The sequence below is a fragment of the Triturus cristatus genome, chromosome 3_2 (genome assembly GCF_964204655.1).
Source record: "Triturus cristatus chromosome 3_2, aTriCri1.1, whole genome shotgun sequence".
Taxonomy (NCBI): Eukaryota; Metazoa; Chordata; class Amphibia; order Caudata; family Salamandridae; genus Triturus; species Triturus cristatus.
In genome coordinates, this window is record NC_140584.1 from 46,349,128 (window position 1) to 46,368,695 (window position 19,568).

Below are 19,568 nucleotides of genomic sequence, written 5' to 3' on the forward strand. Positions count from 1 at the left end.
GGTTGTAAGCCCACAGAATAGTAAACAATACATCTCTCAGCACAGCTCATGCGCTGTGGTAGGAGAGACCTAAAAAGGATGTAATGGGGCATGGAAGATCATCATTTCTGCCCTGTGATTGTGTCATTACAGTGTCTGCCAGCAGTACAAGGCAGACAGGAAGGGTGGCATTCTTTTACTCTGCTACAATGTAAGCCACTGTAGTGGGTATATGGTACCCAGTGTATCACTATAAACAAGACCTTTCTTTTCTTTCTAGTGGTAAGCTCTGGTAGGAGGTGACTGTTCAGTAGGAGGCAGAAGTATGGTTTCAAATATCTTTTTCTAACTCACTGAAGCAGAACGCAACCTTGCCCAAGGCCTGCTAATGAACACTAATCTAATAATATAACTTAGTGTGATTTTTCGCGCTTTTTCAACTGGCATTTTTAAACTGTGTATTACTAAGGTTTTCTGTTTCATGTAGGATTAAATGGAAAGGGTCAGGATGAATTTAGATTCCTTTAATTTTTGGTGGCGTCTTGATTTTGTAAATTATAATGAGATGCTAAGCCACCTCGTTTTTCAACAAACTTCAGAAAGGGACTGCTTCTACAATAAAAGCACTGATTTCCTCTACATTATATACTTTGCTTACACTTTTAAGATGCTTTATTTGAATGACAGAACCCGGGGAATCCACAGCAGCACCCAGAACTTTTGAAATATATGAGTTGTGCTCCATAAAAACAACACAAAATAATTGGTGTGCAGCCTGTGCTAACTCCCAGTGCTGTTCTTGTGATAAAGATTGTCTTGCCCCACCATCTATGGTGTATCCGGCTCTCCATGTGTTATAGTCCATATCATCGATTTTTCTCTCTTTGCATGGTGTGTGCTGTATAAATAAATTGTTATGGCGACCCCACGTGCCACACCCACTCCATAACCAAATGTGGTTTTTACCCTATGCAGTAATCCCTCTGACACTCTTTGGAGCAGGTAAATTTGTCTCCATTGCTGCATGATCCCAGAACGAAAAGAACAACTGACGGACAGAATGTTGAACAATATCAAACATTCACCCCAGTACAGACATCTGGGCCTGAATCAATCATTTTTTGGCTCCCCATGTCATTCCAGTTTAAACCCAGCCATATGCAAATCAGTCTGTACCCTGATCACCAGGGGGACAGTCCAGCCCGAACTGCCTGGCCAGGTCCTCCCTGGACAAGAAACTAGCATCATGGGAACGGTTTGTGGGTTTCACCCCTCATTAGCCAGTCTACTTCACTCCAGAGATTGGGACCCATGTCTGGGTATACCCGTCCCACTCAGGGTGACTAATGAAAAGAGATCTCTTGACTGGGGGGGTGAATGTTTGATTTATTCAGCATTCTGACCATCTTGTGTTGCAGTTTCATGATTCCAGTAGCCATGCCTACAGATCACACAAGAGGTCTCCATGTTTTTATAATATTAGATGTAAATATCCCTTGAATGAATGAAAATCTATCTGTAAAGCGTGAACTGTGACCCACTCAAAGTATCCTGGCGCCATTCAAGGATATTTCTTTGCATTCTAGTGTACGGAAATACAAGTACTAAAATAACAAATCAGGTGTAGATAAAAGGTGACATCTTTAGAGGTCTGGCCACACCTATGTCGCTTCAGTTATCTCATCAACATACTGAGTTATTTCACAAGTAAAAAACTCTTCTGAAGACTCAAACAAATCTTTGCAGCACGGATATTAACCAATACTGTTCTCTCACTGCAGTATTTGTTGCACTGTGTCGTCCTATAATCCCTTAACCACTTCCACCCTCCCCAGCCTAAGTTCCCACCTTTCCCACCTTTACCTGCCCCCTTCATTGTTTCCCTCCCTCTACCTCCATTCTTTTGCAACTGTACCTTCTAGTCTGAATTTTAAGTTGTCCAGCAAATGAGCCTGAATGTCATAGGGAGTTCAGCGGTGACATTTGACCACCAAATTCTATGTACAAAAGTTAGACTGCATTTAGATCTTTATAAAAGCTACCATTCCTTGAGTATATGAATGTCTATCGGACCTAAACTTAAACAAGCACTGGCAGGCTCAATCGAATACAGTCAAACAGGGTTTCAAAAGTATCTTTTGAAAAATATCAGTTAATAAGGTATGGATAGAGGGGCATATTTATGAAAAAGTCATCAGACAGTGCAGAGCAGCAAGTCACCTTACTGCGCTGTGTGACTGGAAAAGGGCGGCCATATTTATCATGATACGGTGCATTCCTGTCTTTTCCCTGTGCTGGAGCACAATATGCTGTCTATCGCCAATGGAGGCACCCTTGCACCATGGTGCTAAGGTGCCTGCGCTATAAGCAGGATTATTTTTGTGCACACAGGGACACCTTCCTGCACAAAAGTAAACCTCTGAGGGATTTTTCCCTTTCTACGTGTGATGCAGAGAAGGGGAAGTAACAAGGAGAAATAAAGATATTTTTCTTCGTTACACCTCACCTGGGGAGGCGTAGCATTTTGACGCATTCTCAGGTCTACCAGTAATGGCAAATCTGAGAATGCGCTAAAATCCATGGGTGGATGTGTGGGAGCACCCACACCCCACCCATGGAATGCCTCCCTAGGGTAGAGTAGAGCAATGTAGTGATTTGTGCTGTGTTGTGTTACTCTAGCTTTATCAAACTATACAAGGTGGCCTTATGTGACTTCATAAATCTAACCTAAGAGTTGCGTTACTTTTGTGCCCCGCTGTGTGACGCAAAAGCGATACAACTGTTTAATAAATTTGCCATAAAATGTGCACAAAGGGTAATGCAACAACATGTCGCCCCTTAATTGGAGTTTCTTCTGCGGGTATAAGATATATTATTTTCTTTCAAACATGAGAGTGCAAAGTCTTGCTGCCAATTTAACGACAGGCAAATTAGCTTAAAATCTATCTGTTTTTTCACTAGGAAGACAAGGAAGTCTTTTTAGCGAGGAATCATCGAGTCCCCTTAGGTTTGACCAGATAAAAAAGGAGCAGCATTTTCGTCAGTGTGTTTATTATCAGACATATATAGTTCTCGTTTAGCTCAATTCAGAATTAATTCGGTCTCTCTCTTCAATTGGGTGATGTTCTTCAGGCAGAAAAAGAGCATCTTCTTTAGATTTCAATGTTCAAAATATTTCTGTGCCAATTGTCCCAATTTGAGGAACTGGTGTTAAAAGCGGAGCGCCAGAGTATTCCTGGGTTGTATTTTCCTTTGCAAGTTCTTGCCCATGGGCAGATTGGCCTCAGCATTGTCAGGCTCGTCTAGTAGATGGCCCGCATCAGAGGAGTTAGTTGACATCAAGTCAATGTCACTCTTCCCAGTTTGGCGCCAGTGGATGGGTAAGTATAGTCCGCGGAGTGTAGACGAGGAGATCATGCTACTAATTTGAATAAATTAAGTTCAGACGTTTTAGTTTTGCTGAATGGAGTTCCATTATTGTCTTTCAACAGATATCTTGCTTTTGACTCCGCATAGATGCACTTTTAACCCTATGTCCTTATGTTGTTCTAGTTTATGCAAACATCAGTGTTCTAATTATCCAGATAGTATGTGTTCCAGTCTTAAAGCTGCCAGGAGACATGGGATTGAACGTTCTAGGACAGACGGGTTAGTCACTTAAATTTTACATTTCTAAGCAAGTGAATTCTTTTTTCCTCATGCCTTGGATTCTTTAAGACTTCTTCCTAAACATGGGTGCTTCATAACTCCTCAACCCGTGGAGCATTTGCACTGGGTGCTACTTGCAAGACACCACAACTGTTGCTGCGATGTCCCCTGGCCGCCTCCTAATCTGTCCCGGGCTTCTCCGCATCTTTCCATACTTAGAAACTCAGTAAATACAGTCCCAAACCATGCACCTTTTTTACCTGTTATCTTAGTTACCTAGTGCATATGTGGTGCACATGCTCTTTCAACCGTTATTTGTACTTTTTTGTAAACATATTGAGAACTACCAAGTTTCCAACATTCCATGTGCATGGGTGTCTTGTTCTTCACCACACTTGGGTGGCCCCCACTCAACATCAATTTAATCTGCCCAGCCCTTGTGTTCAGCCAGGAGGTCATCACCACTGGAACCACTTCCTTCAAAGAGAGGGTGAGAAGGTGACTTTGGGCAGGATTAAAACAGTAGAACCAACGTTCCATGAAATTCTCCACACTTGGGGATCATAGGCTCCACTTTGTTGGTTGGGACTTGGCTTTATGAGAATCTTATATGCTTTGTGTTAGTTATCTCTGAATATATACTGATTTACTGTGTCATTTAAAATATGTTTCAGTGCAGTGGAGTGCTTCTTCTGTAATAGGGGAGAGTTCTGACACTCCCCACTTACTAGGATTATGAATACTTGGTCTCACTCAGAAAGCTGGAGTCCTAAACCTTCTTGACTGGCAGGCAGCCGTGGACGAGCAAGCCTGGTCTGGGTGAAGTAATGTGCTGGAAGTGTAACACAAGCTCTGAGTTCCATCAACAATGTGAATTTTAACCCCTTCCCTGCGGGGGTAATTCCCCTGCGGCGCAGGAGGGGGGGGGGGTGGCGTCAGCGCTGTGCTTGTGACGAGCTCGGTTCGTCATGACTCACAGTGGACCTGTGCTCATGACGAGCTGAGCTCATCACGACCCCGCCCACTGATTAATTCTCCCGCACAGGCTGGGAATTAATCGCTCGTCATGAGCACAGCTCCACTATGACTCATGACGAGCTGAGCTCGTCATTATCATGCAACGGGTTAAGACCCAGTTGAGAGTACCAAAGGATTCATTAATACCTAAAATACTGACTACATTTACAGTACAAATAAAAATTAAAATAATAGAAAGTGCAAAAATCAATGATAAATACTACGGCTCCTGGATATTAGCACAATAAACTGTTCACAGTCATTAAATCATGGCAAACATCTGCACTGTGCTGTAAGCCACATCAAAGTAGTCCATTAAGGCAGGTATGAGAATTTTGGAATGGGTTCTATAATGTTTACTTACATAAATGGATGATGGTTGCTGACTGCCCGTTGTCACAACACTGTAACATGGAAGATTGCAGTCTTCCTGCAGAACCCCAGTTACTTTAAAACTCGTCTTTAACCTTTACCTGTCATAACCCAAGGGTTTGCAAACACCTGAAAATAAGGGAAAACAAAGCAAACACAACGTCACTTATGATACTGCACACTCTGTAAGCTCAGATTCAAAGGGACAGTGTCTTGGAGTTCATAAGGTGAAATTACAGGGTTCTATTCTGGGAGGTCAGGATCCTCTCAGGTGAATACACCACTATTGCACAAGGTCGGATTGGGACAGAAAATAGACTTCGGCTCCAAAATAAAAGTAGCCCCATTAGTGCTTTACATGGATAAAAAAGTAGCCATTTTTGAACCTGTAAATACACACAGTGTGTCTGCAAGGTATGGAAAACAGCATGTATTTGAGCTTGCTGAAGGCAATGTTTGTTTTAGTGTCAGGGAAATCAACACTCAAAACTGGCCCAGCAGACCATAAAGCAGGCCCACAAACAGCCAAAAATGGTCCCACACACTGACCTGTCAGACCAGCCCGTCGGGCACTGCCTGATTTTCCTATTGGCCATTCCCACCCCGTGGAAGCAGACTGACCACGGACCACAGCAAAGGGAGTACGCCCTCATAGTACCAGGCTTCGTCCACACAAATCTGTCTTGTTCTGGCCATCTCGCAAGCCAGGTTTTTGATGGAACACTGTACCAGCACAAGGGTGCAATGAAGAAGTAAGATGATAAAGGAATGATGGTCCCTTGATTACTTTAAGGCATTGTTTCTGCTTCTATGGATATCCTGGCTGGATGGGGTGTGCTTACAGTCACACTCAGTAGCAGAGTAGGGATTCAGAGCCACAGGAGGGGCTTACAGGCTTGTTCCCAACAGGAAGGAATAGGCAGCACTCAACGTAGTGTTGTGAAAGCAGCACTTGAAGCAAGGTCTATGCAGGTCTCCCATCAAGAGGTGTTCAACAAGCTGGAGCTGTGCTCCAGCCTATATGTATATATACACATATAGGTATTTATAAATTGCAGAGGTACTGGAGAGCAGCAGAGCACTGTACATTATGGGAGACAATACAAGATTGTGTACATTAAGTACTAGATTACAGCAGAACACTGTGCATTATGGAAGACTATACTAGATTGTACGTTGGAATTTACATCTTCAACTTCACAATTACACTTTGCATATTTGCACTTTCACTTTACATGTTTAAATTTGTTTAGGCAAAGGAAGATTGTGATTGGCCTAGAATTACATGCTGTTCAGTCAAGTGCAGAAGCCCGGATTTGAATCCAGGGCCCAAACCTGGCAACTCAGCACTATGCCAAATCTGCTCCCCAACTTCTGGTAGCTGGGCCAGGAGAGAATGCCAGCCAGTGCGCTCTCTCAGTTTAATGGGTAGAACACAATCAGGCTTCATGGTAGCCATCAAATGAAGACCAACAGAGGAAGAAGAAGGTGGCATGGTGTTTTCCTCTAAGGGCAGCATCAATCGTCCATCTTAGAACCACATTTTTACAAAAATAAATGTTTGTGAATAGCAACATGTAACCCTAACAGCAGTCATACTGATAATGTTCATATGGCCTTTACATGCTCGAACGTTTTGAAAACTGTTACCATTTTTGCAAAGTTTATGTTTATAGTGTTTTAACAAGTATTCCAAAAAAATCGAATCAAATCCCAAGAGAGGCCTCATTATGGACCTGGACTTCAGTCATGTGTGGAGGACAGTAGACCTTCCTCTGGGTGCAGCTATGTACTGCAAAAATGACCTTGAATAACCACCTTCCAGGGCTTCTGCAGATGTGGGCTCTACTTGAGACTACACGGTGTGAGGATCAATAGAGTATCTGTAAACCTCAAGGCACCAAGGGTGTCTGAGTAGCACTAAATCTGAATTTTCAGAGGCCGCAGGGATTAAGGTCCCCACGACCACTTAAAAAAAAAAAAATTGTATGGGAACCTTGGGAGAAAAGCAAAGATTGTCAGGGATGGCTCAGCTGCTGTGTGGTTCCTTGGCTTTTATACTTACAGTAATTTGTCAGCCTTGGAAATTATCTGCTAGAAATAATGTACTCCCGTCATATTGCATTTTAGTGTTATAGGGATTTCTTCATAAAATTAGATGGCAAAAAATCACTTGCAGATATAAATATTTCTCATCAATATATTTCCTAGGCAAAATTGTTGGGAAAACTAAAGGCCAGCGGTGTGAGTTTCCCTAATCACTTATAACAAATTATGGGGCATATTTTTTAAAAAAATTTGGAGTGCGGTGCTACTCCAAAATTCGGCAACGCCGTGCTCTGACATTTTTTTAACTCATGGGTGCGCCATAGTCACAAAATGATGGTGAACCCCTTTGTTTCCCTAGTGCTGGTGCAAACAAAGCTGCCTAGTGCCAGTGCAGGCACCCTGAAGCATGTTGCAAGGATGCCTGCGCTGCAGGGGCGATTGTTTATGTGCAGGAAGGGCCTTCCTGCACATAAACCATCAATAATGGTGATTTGGGCTTTTTATGTGTGCTGCATATATGTGTGTGCTGCAGAAAAAGCAAAAAACAAGGAGAAATTAATCATTTCTCCTTGTATTGCCATGCTAAGACAAGGAATTCCCTGGCATTCGTTTTTGGCGCTGCCTCAGCCTTGTAAATCTGGGGCAGCGTAAACAGCAATAGGTGTTGCAGTGGAACGCCCACAGCAACACCCATTGCACACCCGTTGCCGCAGAGGACTGTGGAGAAAAGAGGCATATTTAGCATCACCTTGTAAATATGGGAAATGGTTCTACGCCGCTGGAAAAAAGTGAAGCTTCGGTGGCGAATGGAGCTTGTAAATACAGGGCCGGACTGGGAACCAAAACCGGCCCTGGCAAAGTGCTCGGCCGCCCCCTCCCCCGGGTGCAAAAACGGCCCTGTAACAAAAACGGGCCCCAGGGGCCCAAAACCGGCCTCCACCCGTGCGGCCCACCGGGGAATTGCCCGGTGCCCGCTACGGCCAGTCCGGCCCTGTGTAAATATGCTCCTGTGTTGAAATATTTTCTGTGCTGTTTGTGTAATGCACAATTTGTGCAACAAGAGGCACTATTTCATTGTGGAGTTTGTATTGTGTACTTTTAGTTTCCAAATGACAGTTTTACAGAAACATTTTATCATTTACCTCGTCTCAGGTTGTTTGTAGGTCTGGCCAGGCAATACTGACTTTATTGAACGTTTGTTGCCTCCTATTGAGTCCTTTTCATAAGTTCTGTATTTTTTGTTTCTAGTGCCACCACAAATTGTGGAAATTTCATCAAACGTCGTTGTAAATGAAGGCAGCAACATCAGCTTAACCTGCGTAGCGACGGGGAGACCTGAACCTACTGTCAACTGGAGACAGGTGTCACGTAATGGTAAGAAAAGCTGGGACAAAATGTGTCATCTTTAATGTGTTTATAATCCATGGATATTAGACTACAGCTACTAGTTCTTCAATGAAGGCAAGTTTTTAGTGTTCTAAAATTTGACCGAAATCATCTACTTTGCATGGACTAAAAGGGGTTTGCCGGTCAAGAAAAGAAATATATATATATTTTTTTTAACTGACTTGAGCATCATCAGAGATCGATTCATTTACATACGCTGTTCTTTTTATGCAGGTTTGCTGAAAACACTGCACTGATGCAAATTAAAATTATACTAACTCCGACTTAAAATAAGGATCCAAAAATGTTCTCTAATCGAATGTCTGCATAGAATGCGTTTTTTTTTATTTTGATCATGGGGGATTTCAGGCTCCATGAATCACAGTAAGGTCGGGAAGTTCAGCCCTTATCTCCTGAGCATTTATGGTTTGCAAATATGGCCCTTGAGGTTCCTGAGGTGTAACAAAACTCCTTTATCCCACATTCAGACACATTACTGCGCATGTCGAAATTCAACAACACCACAAGTTCAAGGCCGTACTGGGAATCCAAAGCAGCCCTGGTAAATTTTGTCAGATCAGCTCCCGTATGTGCGTAGCAAGAAAGCGGCGTGAGCATGACTGACCAGACCACTGATAGGGGAGTATGCAGGGCTTTAAGTGGGATGAAAAAACTGGGGGGCTCTTAGAGGGGAGTGGCCAATGCAATTAAGGGCGTGGCTTAAAAAAAAGGTAAGCTAAAAATCTGTGCTCAGCATAGTGTTCTGCCCGACTTGTATTTTGCTGTTTCTATCATTGCATACAGATCAGATATATGATACAACAAGTAACATCATATCTACAACAAATCAGGACTATTGGCTTTGTCAATGGTTGTTAGTTGCATAAGATAAATAAGCAGCAACTATGGCTTGTATATAATATTGAAAAAGCTTTCACTTGAAGCCCTGGTGACACCACGACCATGTTGCTGCTCCCGAGTTTCAAAAAGAGAAGGGAAATCCAGAGAGAAAATGACTCCCTTTGAAGGATTTCCCTTCCCCTGGCAGGACGTCATGCTGATACTTCTCCACTAGTGAGAAGTGAGCAGTGTGAGCACGCGCACATCGATGTGCATGTTGTCACTGCAGTCCGGGAAAAACAGGGCACAATACAGAGCCCGATAGAGACCCGTTTCGAGGCCCACTTTAAAAAACTGCCGGTGCTCAGCACCGGTGAGACCCGGCCCACTTAAAGCCCTGGGAGTATGGGTGGTTCTCCCCCACAAGGACATTTTGGAAAAAGAAATACAAAAATGGTGCATTTTGCAAACTATTTTTCATTACATATTTCATAGCATTAACTTTCGAAATATAGTAAAAAGTAAATGAAGACCTTAAACAGCATTAGGATGCCCAGTCATACGTACCTACAGACATTCTTACAGAGAACACCAACAATAGACTTGAAAGCAGTAAATCAGAGAGCACGAAATATGTTAGACCGTCCCCATACGGTGCATAGCGAGCAAGCGCGCCTGACCACTAGATGGGAGTAGGGGGGATGGGGTGGAGTTGGCTGGGTTCTTTTCCCAAGAACATTCTGGCGAAAGAAAGACTAAAACGGTCAAAATGGTGCATTTTACAACACATTTTTCATTATATATTTAATTTTATTAAGTTTCAAAGCATAGTAAAAGATTACCACAACCAGCACCAGGATACCCAGTAATACGTACCCATAGACACTGTTACAGAAAACACCAAAAATAGATAAGAGAGTAGTGAGTCACAGAACACAAAGTATAAGTCAGACCAGCCCCCATATGGTGCATGAGAGCTCACTGAGTGAGCGAGCCAGAGCACTACTAGGGGGGCTTTGGAGAGTTCTCCCTCCAAGAAAATGTTTGGGAAAGGCTAAAACAGTGCATTTTACAACACATTTTACATTCCATATTTAATTGTACTAACTTTGAAAACACAATGAGCAGATAGACTCTACTTGCTGACACCATGTCCTTAGAGGCAGTCCACCCTACCCTTTTCACACCTGGGTTACAGGAAGATTACAGGAGCTGGACTGGTCTCTCCCCAGTGCAGTGGGCCCCTTGCTAATACACACGGCCGGTCTCCAGGCCCTTTGATGTAAACAAGGATGGGCCCAGGTAATTGCATATTACTGCTTACCTGATGCTTTGGCCTGCTCCGTCCTTATTCCCTGTCAATGCGGCGGTCCTCCCGGCTCCAGCCTTCAAAAGCGACATGACTGGTTCACACAACAGTTGTAGGAGGCAGTAATATTGCTTGCTCACTGCTTATGGGCCAGCAGCATTCAAGCAGCACTAGGAGTGGAGGCCATCATTGCCTGCAAGATTAGGGTGACCAGGTGTCCTGGATTTAGTCGGACAGTCCAGTTTTTTCAACAGTTGCCCCGGCAGATTTCGGTAAAAGTCGCTCATGTCCCGGTTTTTTGGGAGGGTAAACTGAAAACAGTGAGACACTTTTTCGGTGTTCCAAAGCAGGGCTAGTAAGCAGCTGTTATGAGTAAGTCATTTAATTAACAGGTATTATGGTGGTTTTACAAATTACATTTTATTTATTTTCTTAATGCTGCCTCTGTGATTCTATGAGGATGAGTGCTGTCATTCTTTACCACTTTATTGATGTGAATTAGTAGTCCTTTCTCTAATTTTGCGAAATGTCCCAGTTTTTGGGTCGCACGATCTGGTCACCCTATACAAGATGGCACAAGAGGAGAGGATGGAGGGAGGAGATTTAAGGATATGACAGCGAGGACAAGCAGCACAAGGGCAGGGCACTCAAACCACCAACAGGGCTGTCAAATTTGTAGCACTTTCCCACTACTAGATTGATTGATGGTCATGTGTGAGATGTGGTGGTGTTAATATATTTGTAAAAATATTTGCAGCACAGGCTTCAGCACATGTGAAGCGTGCGTGCGCTGCTACAGTGTGCTGTGGCAGGCTGGGAGGGAGAAGGGGAGGCTAGCAGCATGGGCTTGGTGCAGACTGTCACAATGGCCTTCGGATTTTGTTACTGGGGTCATTTTTGCCAAAATTCTCCCGCCAGTAACAAAACCAGCACCTTGTGACAAAAACGGCCCCTACCCTTCCAGCTTCCAGGGGAGAGCCTGGTGCCCGGTATCACCAATCCAGCCTTGAACACGTTGGGACCTGAGCTCCAAACGGCAAAGCTCACAGTCGGTGGATTCCTCTTGTGTTTTGCAGTGTTTTTGGTCAGTGCGTGTGAAACTCATTTTATCTATATCTCGCTCTGTTAGTGAGGTAGCACAGATGCTGTAAACAACTGGATTTTGTAAAATCAAGCACACAGAACCGTTCTGCACCCACATGCAAAAACATAAAATGCTGGTGATCTGGCCCCTGAGAGGGGAGGACAAGGATTTTAGATTGATTGAATATGTTTTCCAGCCCAGGATGGGCCTGGATGGTTCAAATAACTGCACTTTGAACCAGGATAAGATTGCCACGTCTCATATTACGAAATATATCAAGACGCCATAGCTGTATCCAATCGTATTAAGCACCACAGGTCCTAAATCCCCATTTGCGGTTGTGCTTAGACTTTTCTTTGTTGCTTTTCATCAGTTCTGTTTTTTTTTTTGTGTTATAATTTTTTATTAGCATTTCATAAATACAATACAAGAGATATATGACAAAATAGCAAATTCTAAAACATTTTGTAATAGAGAAATATTGATGAATACAATTATAAATAGAAAAGTAAATACATCAAAATCCGTAGAATAGCAGAAAAAGGGATAAATAGGGGTAGAACAAATTATGGCAATTAAAATAATACAATCACCATTAAATATTATATATTGTATATGAAATATTAAAGTATTAAGCCAATAAATTGTCAAAAATCATAAAAAGCCAAAGGTAAGAAAATATTAATTTGGTAAAACATTAATTACACATTTCATTAAGTAAATTTATTTGAATTACTAAAAGTTAATACACTACTGAGGATACAGGATCACTCCAGCAAATAGGTATGAATATAATATGGATATTGTTACAGGCTGAATAAAATTTATTAAAAGTACCAGTCTATGAACTACAAGGATGTCATATCTAGGCAATGTAACAAGAGGAAAAGAAAAGAATTAAATATCAATTTGTTGAAATGGCCAAAGTAACTTAAGAAGTGCAAGTAGTTGCACAAACATCTTCTACATGTAGGAAGGGATCCCTTACTTGTAAGAACAATTCAGTTTGGTCTTGAATGTTATTTATGACTCTCTCAAGTGAGGCAGTTTGGATCATTGATGCTAACCAATTCTCTTGGGATGGCGGAGATGGGGATTTCCATTGCCTTAATATACAAATTATAGCAGTAGCCAATGCGGTATGTACAAGACGACATTGCGGTTTGGAAAGGGTAGGGGAGTCTCGTAAATCATGCAGTAAGATAGTTCCTGGCGAGAGTGGTAAATGTAAAGGAATGGTGTTATGCAAAATCTGACCTATATAGGACCAATAGTGTTTAACCATGGGGCATTTACATATGATGTGCTCTATGTCATAACCAGAGGCATTACATCTCCAACAATTAGTATGCGATAATAGGCCTGCTTTATGTAGTTTTACCGGTGACCAATGCCAGTCATGAAGTATTTTAAATAAACAAAATTTTAAATGAGCCTCCCGGACACCTTTATCTAAGTTTTCCAATAAAGCCACCCATTGTTCATCTTCATAAGAAAGCCCTAGACATGATTGCCACTTAAAACGAAGATCACGGGATAGAGGATGAGAAAATAATTGCATTGTGAGTGTTTTATGCAAACCAGATATAACCCCTTTATGTCTCCCGCAGGTGTGGAGATAAAATACTATTGGTGAGATTTTGCAGTATCCAGGGTTTTGGGCCTAAAGCCTTAGTAAGAGAATTATTGAGCTGTAAATAATTATCTGTTTGCAGTAGGGGAAGATTACATTCATCCACCAACTGTGAAAAAGGTTTGAGATCTCCATTATGGAGAATTTGATCTAAGGTAAGGATGCCAGCTGATTTCCATTGGGGCCAGGAGAGAGTTCTCCCTTTAATGCGTATTCCAGAGTTCCAGAGCTTTTACATGTAAACGTGATTTAAAGCCTAAAATACGGTGTGTCCTTTGCCTTGTTTTACGCATTGCAGATAATATAGGATTGTGAGGATCTAGATCGCTTGTACCCGACCCATATAGGGCTGAGAGACCCAATTCAGTAGATAGAGGGATCTTTCAATAGGTACCCATTGTGGTGTGTTATCTTGGAGCATGTATGTAAATTGGGATAGTTGTAGTGCAATTGAATAATGTTCTATCGAGGGAAGATTCAGACTCCATTAGAGTGATGGGCATTAAGTTTGCTTCTGGCTAAACGGGGTTTGATGGATCCCCAGATAAAAGATTTTATCTTAGAGTCTATTAGACAGTTCTCTATGATTTGAAGTAGTGATAGTAGTGATCGTGATAAGTCAGTAATGGTCAGTAGAATGTCGTCTGCATAAAGTTAGAGTTTAGATTCTCCCAACGGGAGAGGGATACCAACAACAGAGGTTGACTGGTGGATTGCTGCTGCCAAAGATTCAATAGCCAGTAGGAATAAAAGAGGTGACAGGAGGCAACCCTGACGAGTTCCTCTGCGGATTGGAAATTAATCAGAAACGAAACCCCCGCAGTTAACTAATGCAGTTGGTTGTTCATATAACAATCGTACATTATTTATAAACTGATCCCGCAGTCCAAATTATTCTAAAATTTTAAATAGATATGTCCATTCTACTCGATCAAATGCCTTTTCGGCGTCAAGCGGCAATGCTATGGCATCATCCTGAAGGATTTTTGCAGCATGAAGGGTATGGGCTAAGGAATGTAAATGATTTCTAGAACAACACCCAGGTATAAATCCCACTTGGGTATGGTGAATTAGGAAGGGAATAACTCTGCGGAGACGAGAGGCAAGAATACTGGCCAGGATTTTTATATCACAATTAAGGAGCGATATAGCACGATAACTGCTACAGAGCAGTGGATTTTCCCCCAGTTTGGGCAGGACTGCGATTACTGCTTTATTAGAAAAACTACCTAGAGAAGATGTATGCTCAGCCTCTTGGAATGCAGCATGTAAACAATCTACTACGCTGTCACCTCACCAACGATAACATTCCATGGGGAATCCATCCTCCCCTGGAGCATTATGATATGGAAGTTTGGCTATAGCTTGTGATATCTCCTCTTTACTAATTTCTATATTTAAAAGTGCTCTGTCTTCTGCAGAAAGGAGAGGTAAATCGATTCCTGCAAGGAAAGATGCCATTTTATCATGATTTATGTGGGTACCTGGGGTACAAAGAGATTTATAGTAAGTAGCAAATTCATTAACTATATCCTGAGGGTGAGTCAACATATTACCTGCAGATGATTTTAGGGCTGGAATAGCCATGGCAACTTCTCTTCGTCTCAATTGTGCTGTAAAAGTCTACCCGCCTTCTCTCCCTGTTCATAATGCCTCCCTTTCATTTTTTGTAGAGCATATTCTGCCTTGGAGGTGAAAAGACTATTCAGAGCCATATGGGCTTGTTCTAATGATTCATGATTTTGTAAAGTAGGTTTTTTAGTGTATAAGCGGGTGAAGTGTGCAATATCTTGTTCTAATTCTTTCTGTCCAGCAGCATTTTTCCTATTGGCCTGAGCTGCATCTCGCATAAGTTGCCCCCGAATAGTAGCCTTAGCAGCAGCCCACATTATCCTACCAGAGGTCACAGAGCCTTGATTAACGGAAAGGTAATTGTGAAGATGATCCTCTAATTGTGTTTTACCCTTAGGTGTTTTGTGGCGTTGAATATTCATCCTCCAATGTTTGCGACCTGGTCTGGTCATCCCTGTTTGTAAATGTAACCAGACTGGAGAGTGATCAGACATTCATGCTTCCAAAATATGAGATTCCTGAACTGATTGGACTATACTTTGAGAAATTAAAAAGTTGTCCAACCGAGAAAGAGTTCCATGAGTGGGGGATGTAAAGGTGTATTCAGTATCATCTGGGTGCGAAAGACGCCAATGATCTACAAGGCCATTGTCCTCAATTATATCATTCATAAGTGCTCTCTCTGCAGCATTATGTTGATCAAGAGGACCTGTCCTATCAAGAACCGGATCTCTCACCAAATTCCAATCGCCACCTATAAGGTACCATGAAGCATCAATCTCTGACAACAAGCGATTCAAATGCAAGAGGAAGGATTTTTGGAACCTGTTGGGCGTAGACTGATCCCACACAGGTATGAGTATCTCCAATACGTATCTATGTCCGGATCTTCCCATGTTTTGGATACTATAACTTGAAGGGTTTTTCGAATGAGGATTGCCACACCACATTTTCGAGTAGGGTCTGTGTACGAGGGACAGTCATCATGTTTACTGCTGTGGAAAATCTTTCCCACCCAATCCCTACACAATTTTTTTGATTCAATTTCATCAAGATGTGTCTCTTGAAGAAGAGCCACATCTACTTTTTGGGATTGGAGATAAGAGAGGAATTTTTTCCTCTTAATGTAATGTGTTAAACCATGAACATTCCATGATATTGCACATAAGGCATGAGAAACAACCATGTTTGTAAAAGTACTAAGGGTTTTGTTTTACTTTTTTTTAAAAAGGTAATGGAGATTGGGATCCCAAATAGAAGGAATAAAGTGAATTATGTAGGAATAGATTTTCCAATGACCATTGTTGAATGGAACAAATAGAAATGCAATATACCTCGCTGCCAGACTGGGGCATGGACAATGGCTTCCTACTACATAAGGAGGACAGGTCCTTGAGGGGTGGAGGGAGAAAACATGCTGGCCTTCATCGAGGGCCTCCTGCCCAAACTGCTGTCACTACAATTTTCTGCACCACTGGAATTCCAATGCATGCACACAGTGCAATCCTGCACCACAGCTGCCGACCTGCCAACCCGTCCAATCATTGCCTGTGTTCTTCACCACCAATAAGCTAGGGCTATAAAGCAGGCAGTGAAGGAACCACCATCTCATCTACTCTTTGATGGCTACCGCATCTCCGTCTTGGTGGGTTATTCCTTGGCCACCAACACCATGCTTAAGAAGTTCCTGGCCCTAGGACCTTGCCTTCGCCTGGGATCTCAAATATGGCCTGCTGGATCTGACACACATTCGAGTGATTTGCGATGGTTAGACAAGGGAATACTCCTACCCACCAGACCTGGGATCCTTTTTGGATAGTCTTGAGGCCGCTTTCATGGACAAAAGGGCCCTTGGTTGCCCCCCACGGCCTGACCATCAGACGATGGGATCTGGTCTCTACCCTGCTCTCAATGACACCACCATTACACCTCAGCCTCGAGGTGCCAAGAATCGGATCACGCTGGTCTCAACCAGTTGGTGTAAGCTCTGACCACAGACAGATTCTGAGATAAATCTTGTTTGCCCTTTAAGTAACACGAGGCCCCTGGGATTCAGGAGGAGCCTACTTCTCAAATAGACCCATGTTGGACTGATTCACATTCAACCCTGTACTTCATATTGAATGTCTGGGGTAGGGGAGGGTACTCATTTCATGGGACAGTTTCTTTCTAGCACACTGCCCTCATTGTTGCCACCTGGTGGTGCTCTCTGTCCCCATCACCCTATCTACCTGTGGTTCTCATCGCTTAAGGCACTGGTCTAATGCCAAAGTGGGAGGATGGAGGCTTCCCTGTTCCATCTATAGCAGTTACTCAGTCTGGTTCAAGCGAATGCAACTCCTTTACGTACATTCCCTCCCACTTAAAGCCCCAATGCTGGAATGCTCCATCCATTCTCATCCCCAATGGCCCACTATGCACATAGACCCTGGGTTGCTGGCGCAATTATCCCTTGTGCTGCCCCACCTGGAGCTTTTACTCAGAGAAGAACATCACTACAGTAGATGGCTTTCCTATTGACTGTGTTGCCCACACTATTTTTCATGCTTATGGGCCCATGTGAGAGTGGCTCTGCTGGGTGCAGGTTTTAGTTTGAATTACCACAGAAGTTGTTTCCCCACTTTCTTACTTACTCTCTCTCCACTGTTCCCCCCCTTCCTTCCCCTTGCACCCCATCTCCCCAGACGTAGGAAGGCCCTCACTGTTGATTCTTCACCCTTCCATGCTTCCAATCATGTCTAACCGGCCGTTCACCCACATTTTTCCCTGAGACATCCCCCAGATAATGTCCGTGTCCCTGTCGATTGCTTCGTTCAATGTTAATTGCATGTCCTACTACATTAAGCACAAAAAAGACTTGCACTACTTGAGAACTAACCAAACATATATAGCTCTTCTTCAAGAAATGCACCTAACTCCTAAAGAATCACAGAAACTTAAACTGGATTGGGTGTGCACATTAAGCAGCAGCAGCCGACAGGTGGGGACTGAGGCACAACATTCCTTTCTCGCAGCAGCACCAAGAAATATGTGGTGGGCATCCTGCTCCAACAAAACCTCTCTTTTAGAGTGCTTAAGCCCTGCTGGGATACTGAGGGCCAGAGGGTCTTTGCGAACTCCGCTTTCCGGACCAAACTCTGATCCTCAGCTCCATCTGTGTGCCCAGCACTAATAAGACCCACTTCCTAGCCAGCCTCTCCTGGATGCTCCTAGCATTTGCCACACACCCCTACTTTTGGGTGGCAAGTGGAACTTGGACATAGATCTGCACTTAGCACAAGCAAGTCAGATTGCAACACTGGACCAGGCAGGGTGGTTTTCTGTGTCCTTTTGTCTGACCAAGCACTAGTGGATGTGTGGCACCTTCTGCATGGTGCAGACCAGGAATCCACATTTTTTCTCTCCAGCCCACATGGCTCCCAATCTCGCATCAACTACTTTTTGCTCCAACACCTACTTCTCTCTTCCACCAGAGGTTGCTGGACCCAGCTGTCACAGATCAAGGTATGGTCTGCTTAGACCTGGATCTCGGCTCAGTTATCCTTCACCAGCAAGATGGTGTATGCAGGCCTACGCCTACACCTCACCAGACCACAAGGATGCCCTGCTGAGACATACCGCTCCTACATACCAGACAACACCATCTCTGTTGACTCTGCTAGGACCCTTTGGGCTGCTGGTACGGCCACCCTGCAAGGGTCCATGATGAAGGATACCTCCATCACCAAATGCCAGACTGAAGTAGCTCATCAGGTAGTAGAAAGGGAGGTTAAGGCAGCTCACTCTTGTTACATGTCTCCGACAACTACCAACTACAGAATGTGTGAACTAGCCACGATGCTCCTGAATGTCCTCTATACTGACATGGCCCAAAAAGTACTGGTGAAATGGAGGTGGTGCAAATGTGATCACTTCAAGAAATCAGGCCAATTACTTTCCACCCAAATGTGCCAGCATGACTCGCAAATGAGGATCCAAGCCATCCGTGATGCATCCGGTACTCTCTTGATTCATCCCTTTGTTGTCTAATGGTTTGTAATTTTCTGCTCAGAGATTTACAGCTCAAATTAGACTGCCTCTCTGGCACAAATTGACGACTTTCTAGGGCAATTACATTTACCATCCCTCATAAACAAATGACGGGCATACTTTGAAGGCATCATCACAGAGGAGGAAGTGGGGGAAGCCATTAGAGCACTTCCTACTTGCAAATCCAGGTGAGATGGATTTTCTGGGGACTTTTATAAGATGGGCAAGCCCCTTCTACTCCCTCTCCTGATAAAACATGAGGAAGCCATGGAGAATGTCTCTCTGGGATGATCACAAACACAGCCACTATCACATTTATCTCAAAAGAATGGTTGGATCCATTGGAGTGTGCAGGCTTTTGGCTGATCTTGTTAATCAACGAGGATCTCAAAATCATTTTTGTTGGATACATTATGAATTCATAGAGACACATGTCAAATCTGCCCGCTCTCCCCATTATTGTTCCTCCTGGCAAGAGTACATCTATCTGTGACCCTCTGTCGCTCCCTGGCTGTCCACCGCATCCCTTTAGGAGAGCTGAAGGCACTCCTTTATGTGAACAACATCATCTTAATCATCTCCATCCCAGAACCCTTGCTGGCCACCTTTTTCAACAGGCAATTTATCTGCATCTCTCAAGGGGAGACACT

General features: G+C 43.3%; 1 protein-coding gene across 1 annotated transcript in view; it reads left to right on the top strand.

Annotated features, from left to right (window-relative positions):
- LOC146856778 (protein CEPU-1-like) overlaps nt 1-19,568 on the top strand; it is a 927,479-nt gene that overhangs the window by 617,914 nt on the left and 289,997 nt on the right. The window contains exon 4 of the mRNA XM_085647227.1: nt 8,314-8,439. Coding sequence (XP_085503353.1) covers nt 8,314-8,439 — 126 coding nt within the window. The remainder of the gene's footprint in view (nt 1-8,313; nt 8,440-19,568) is intronic.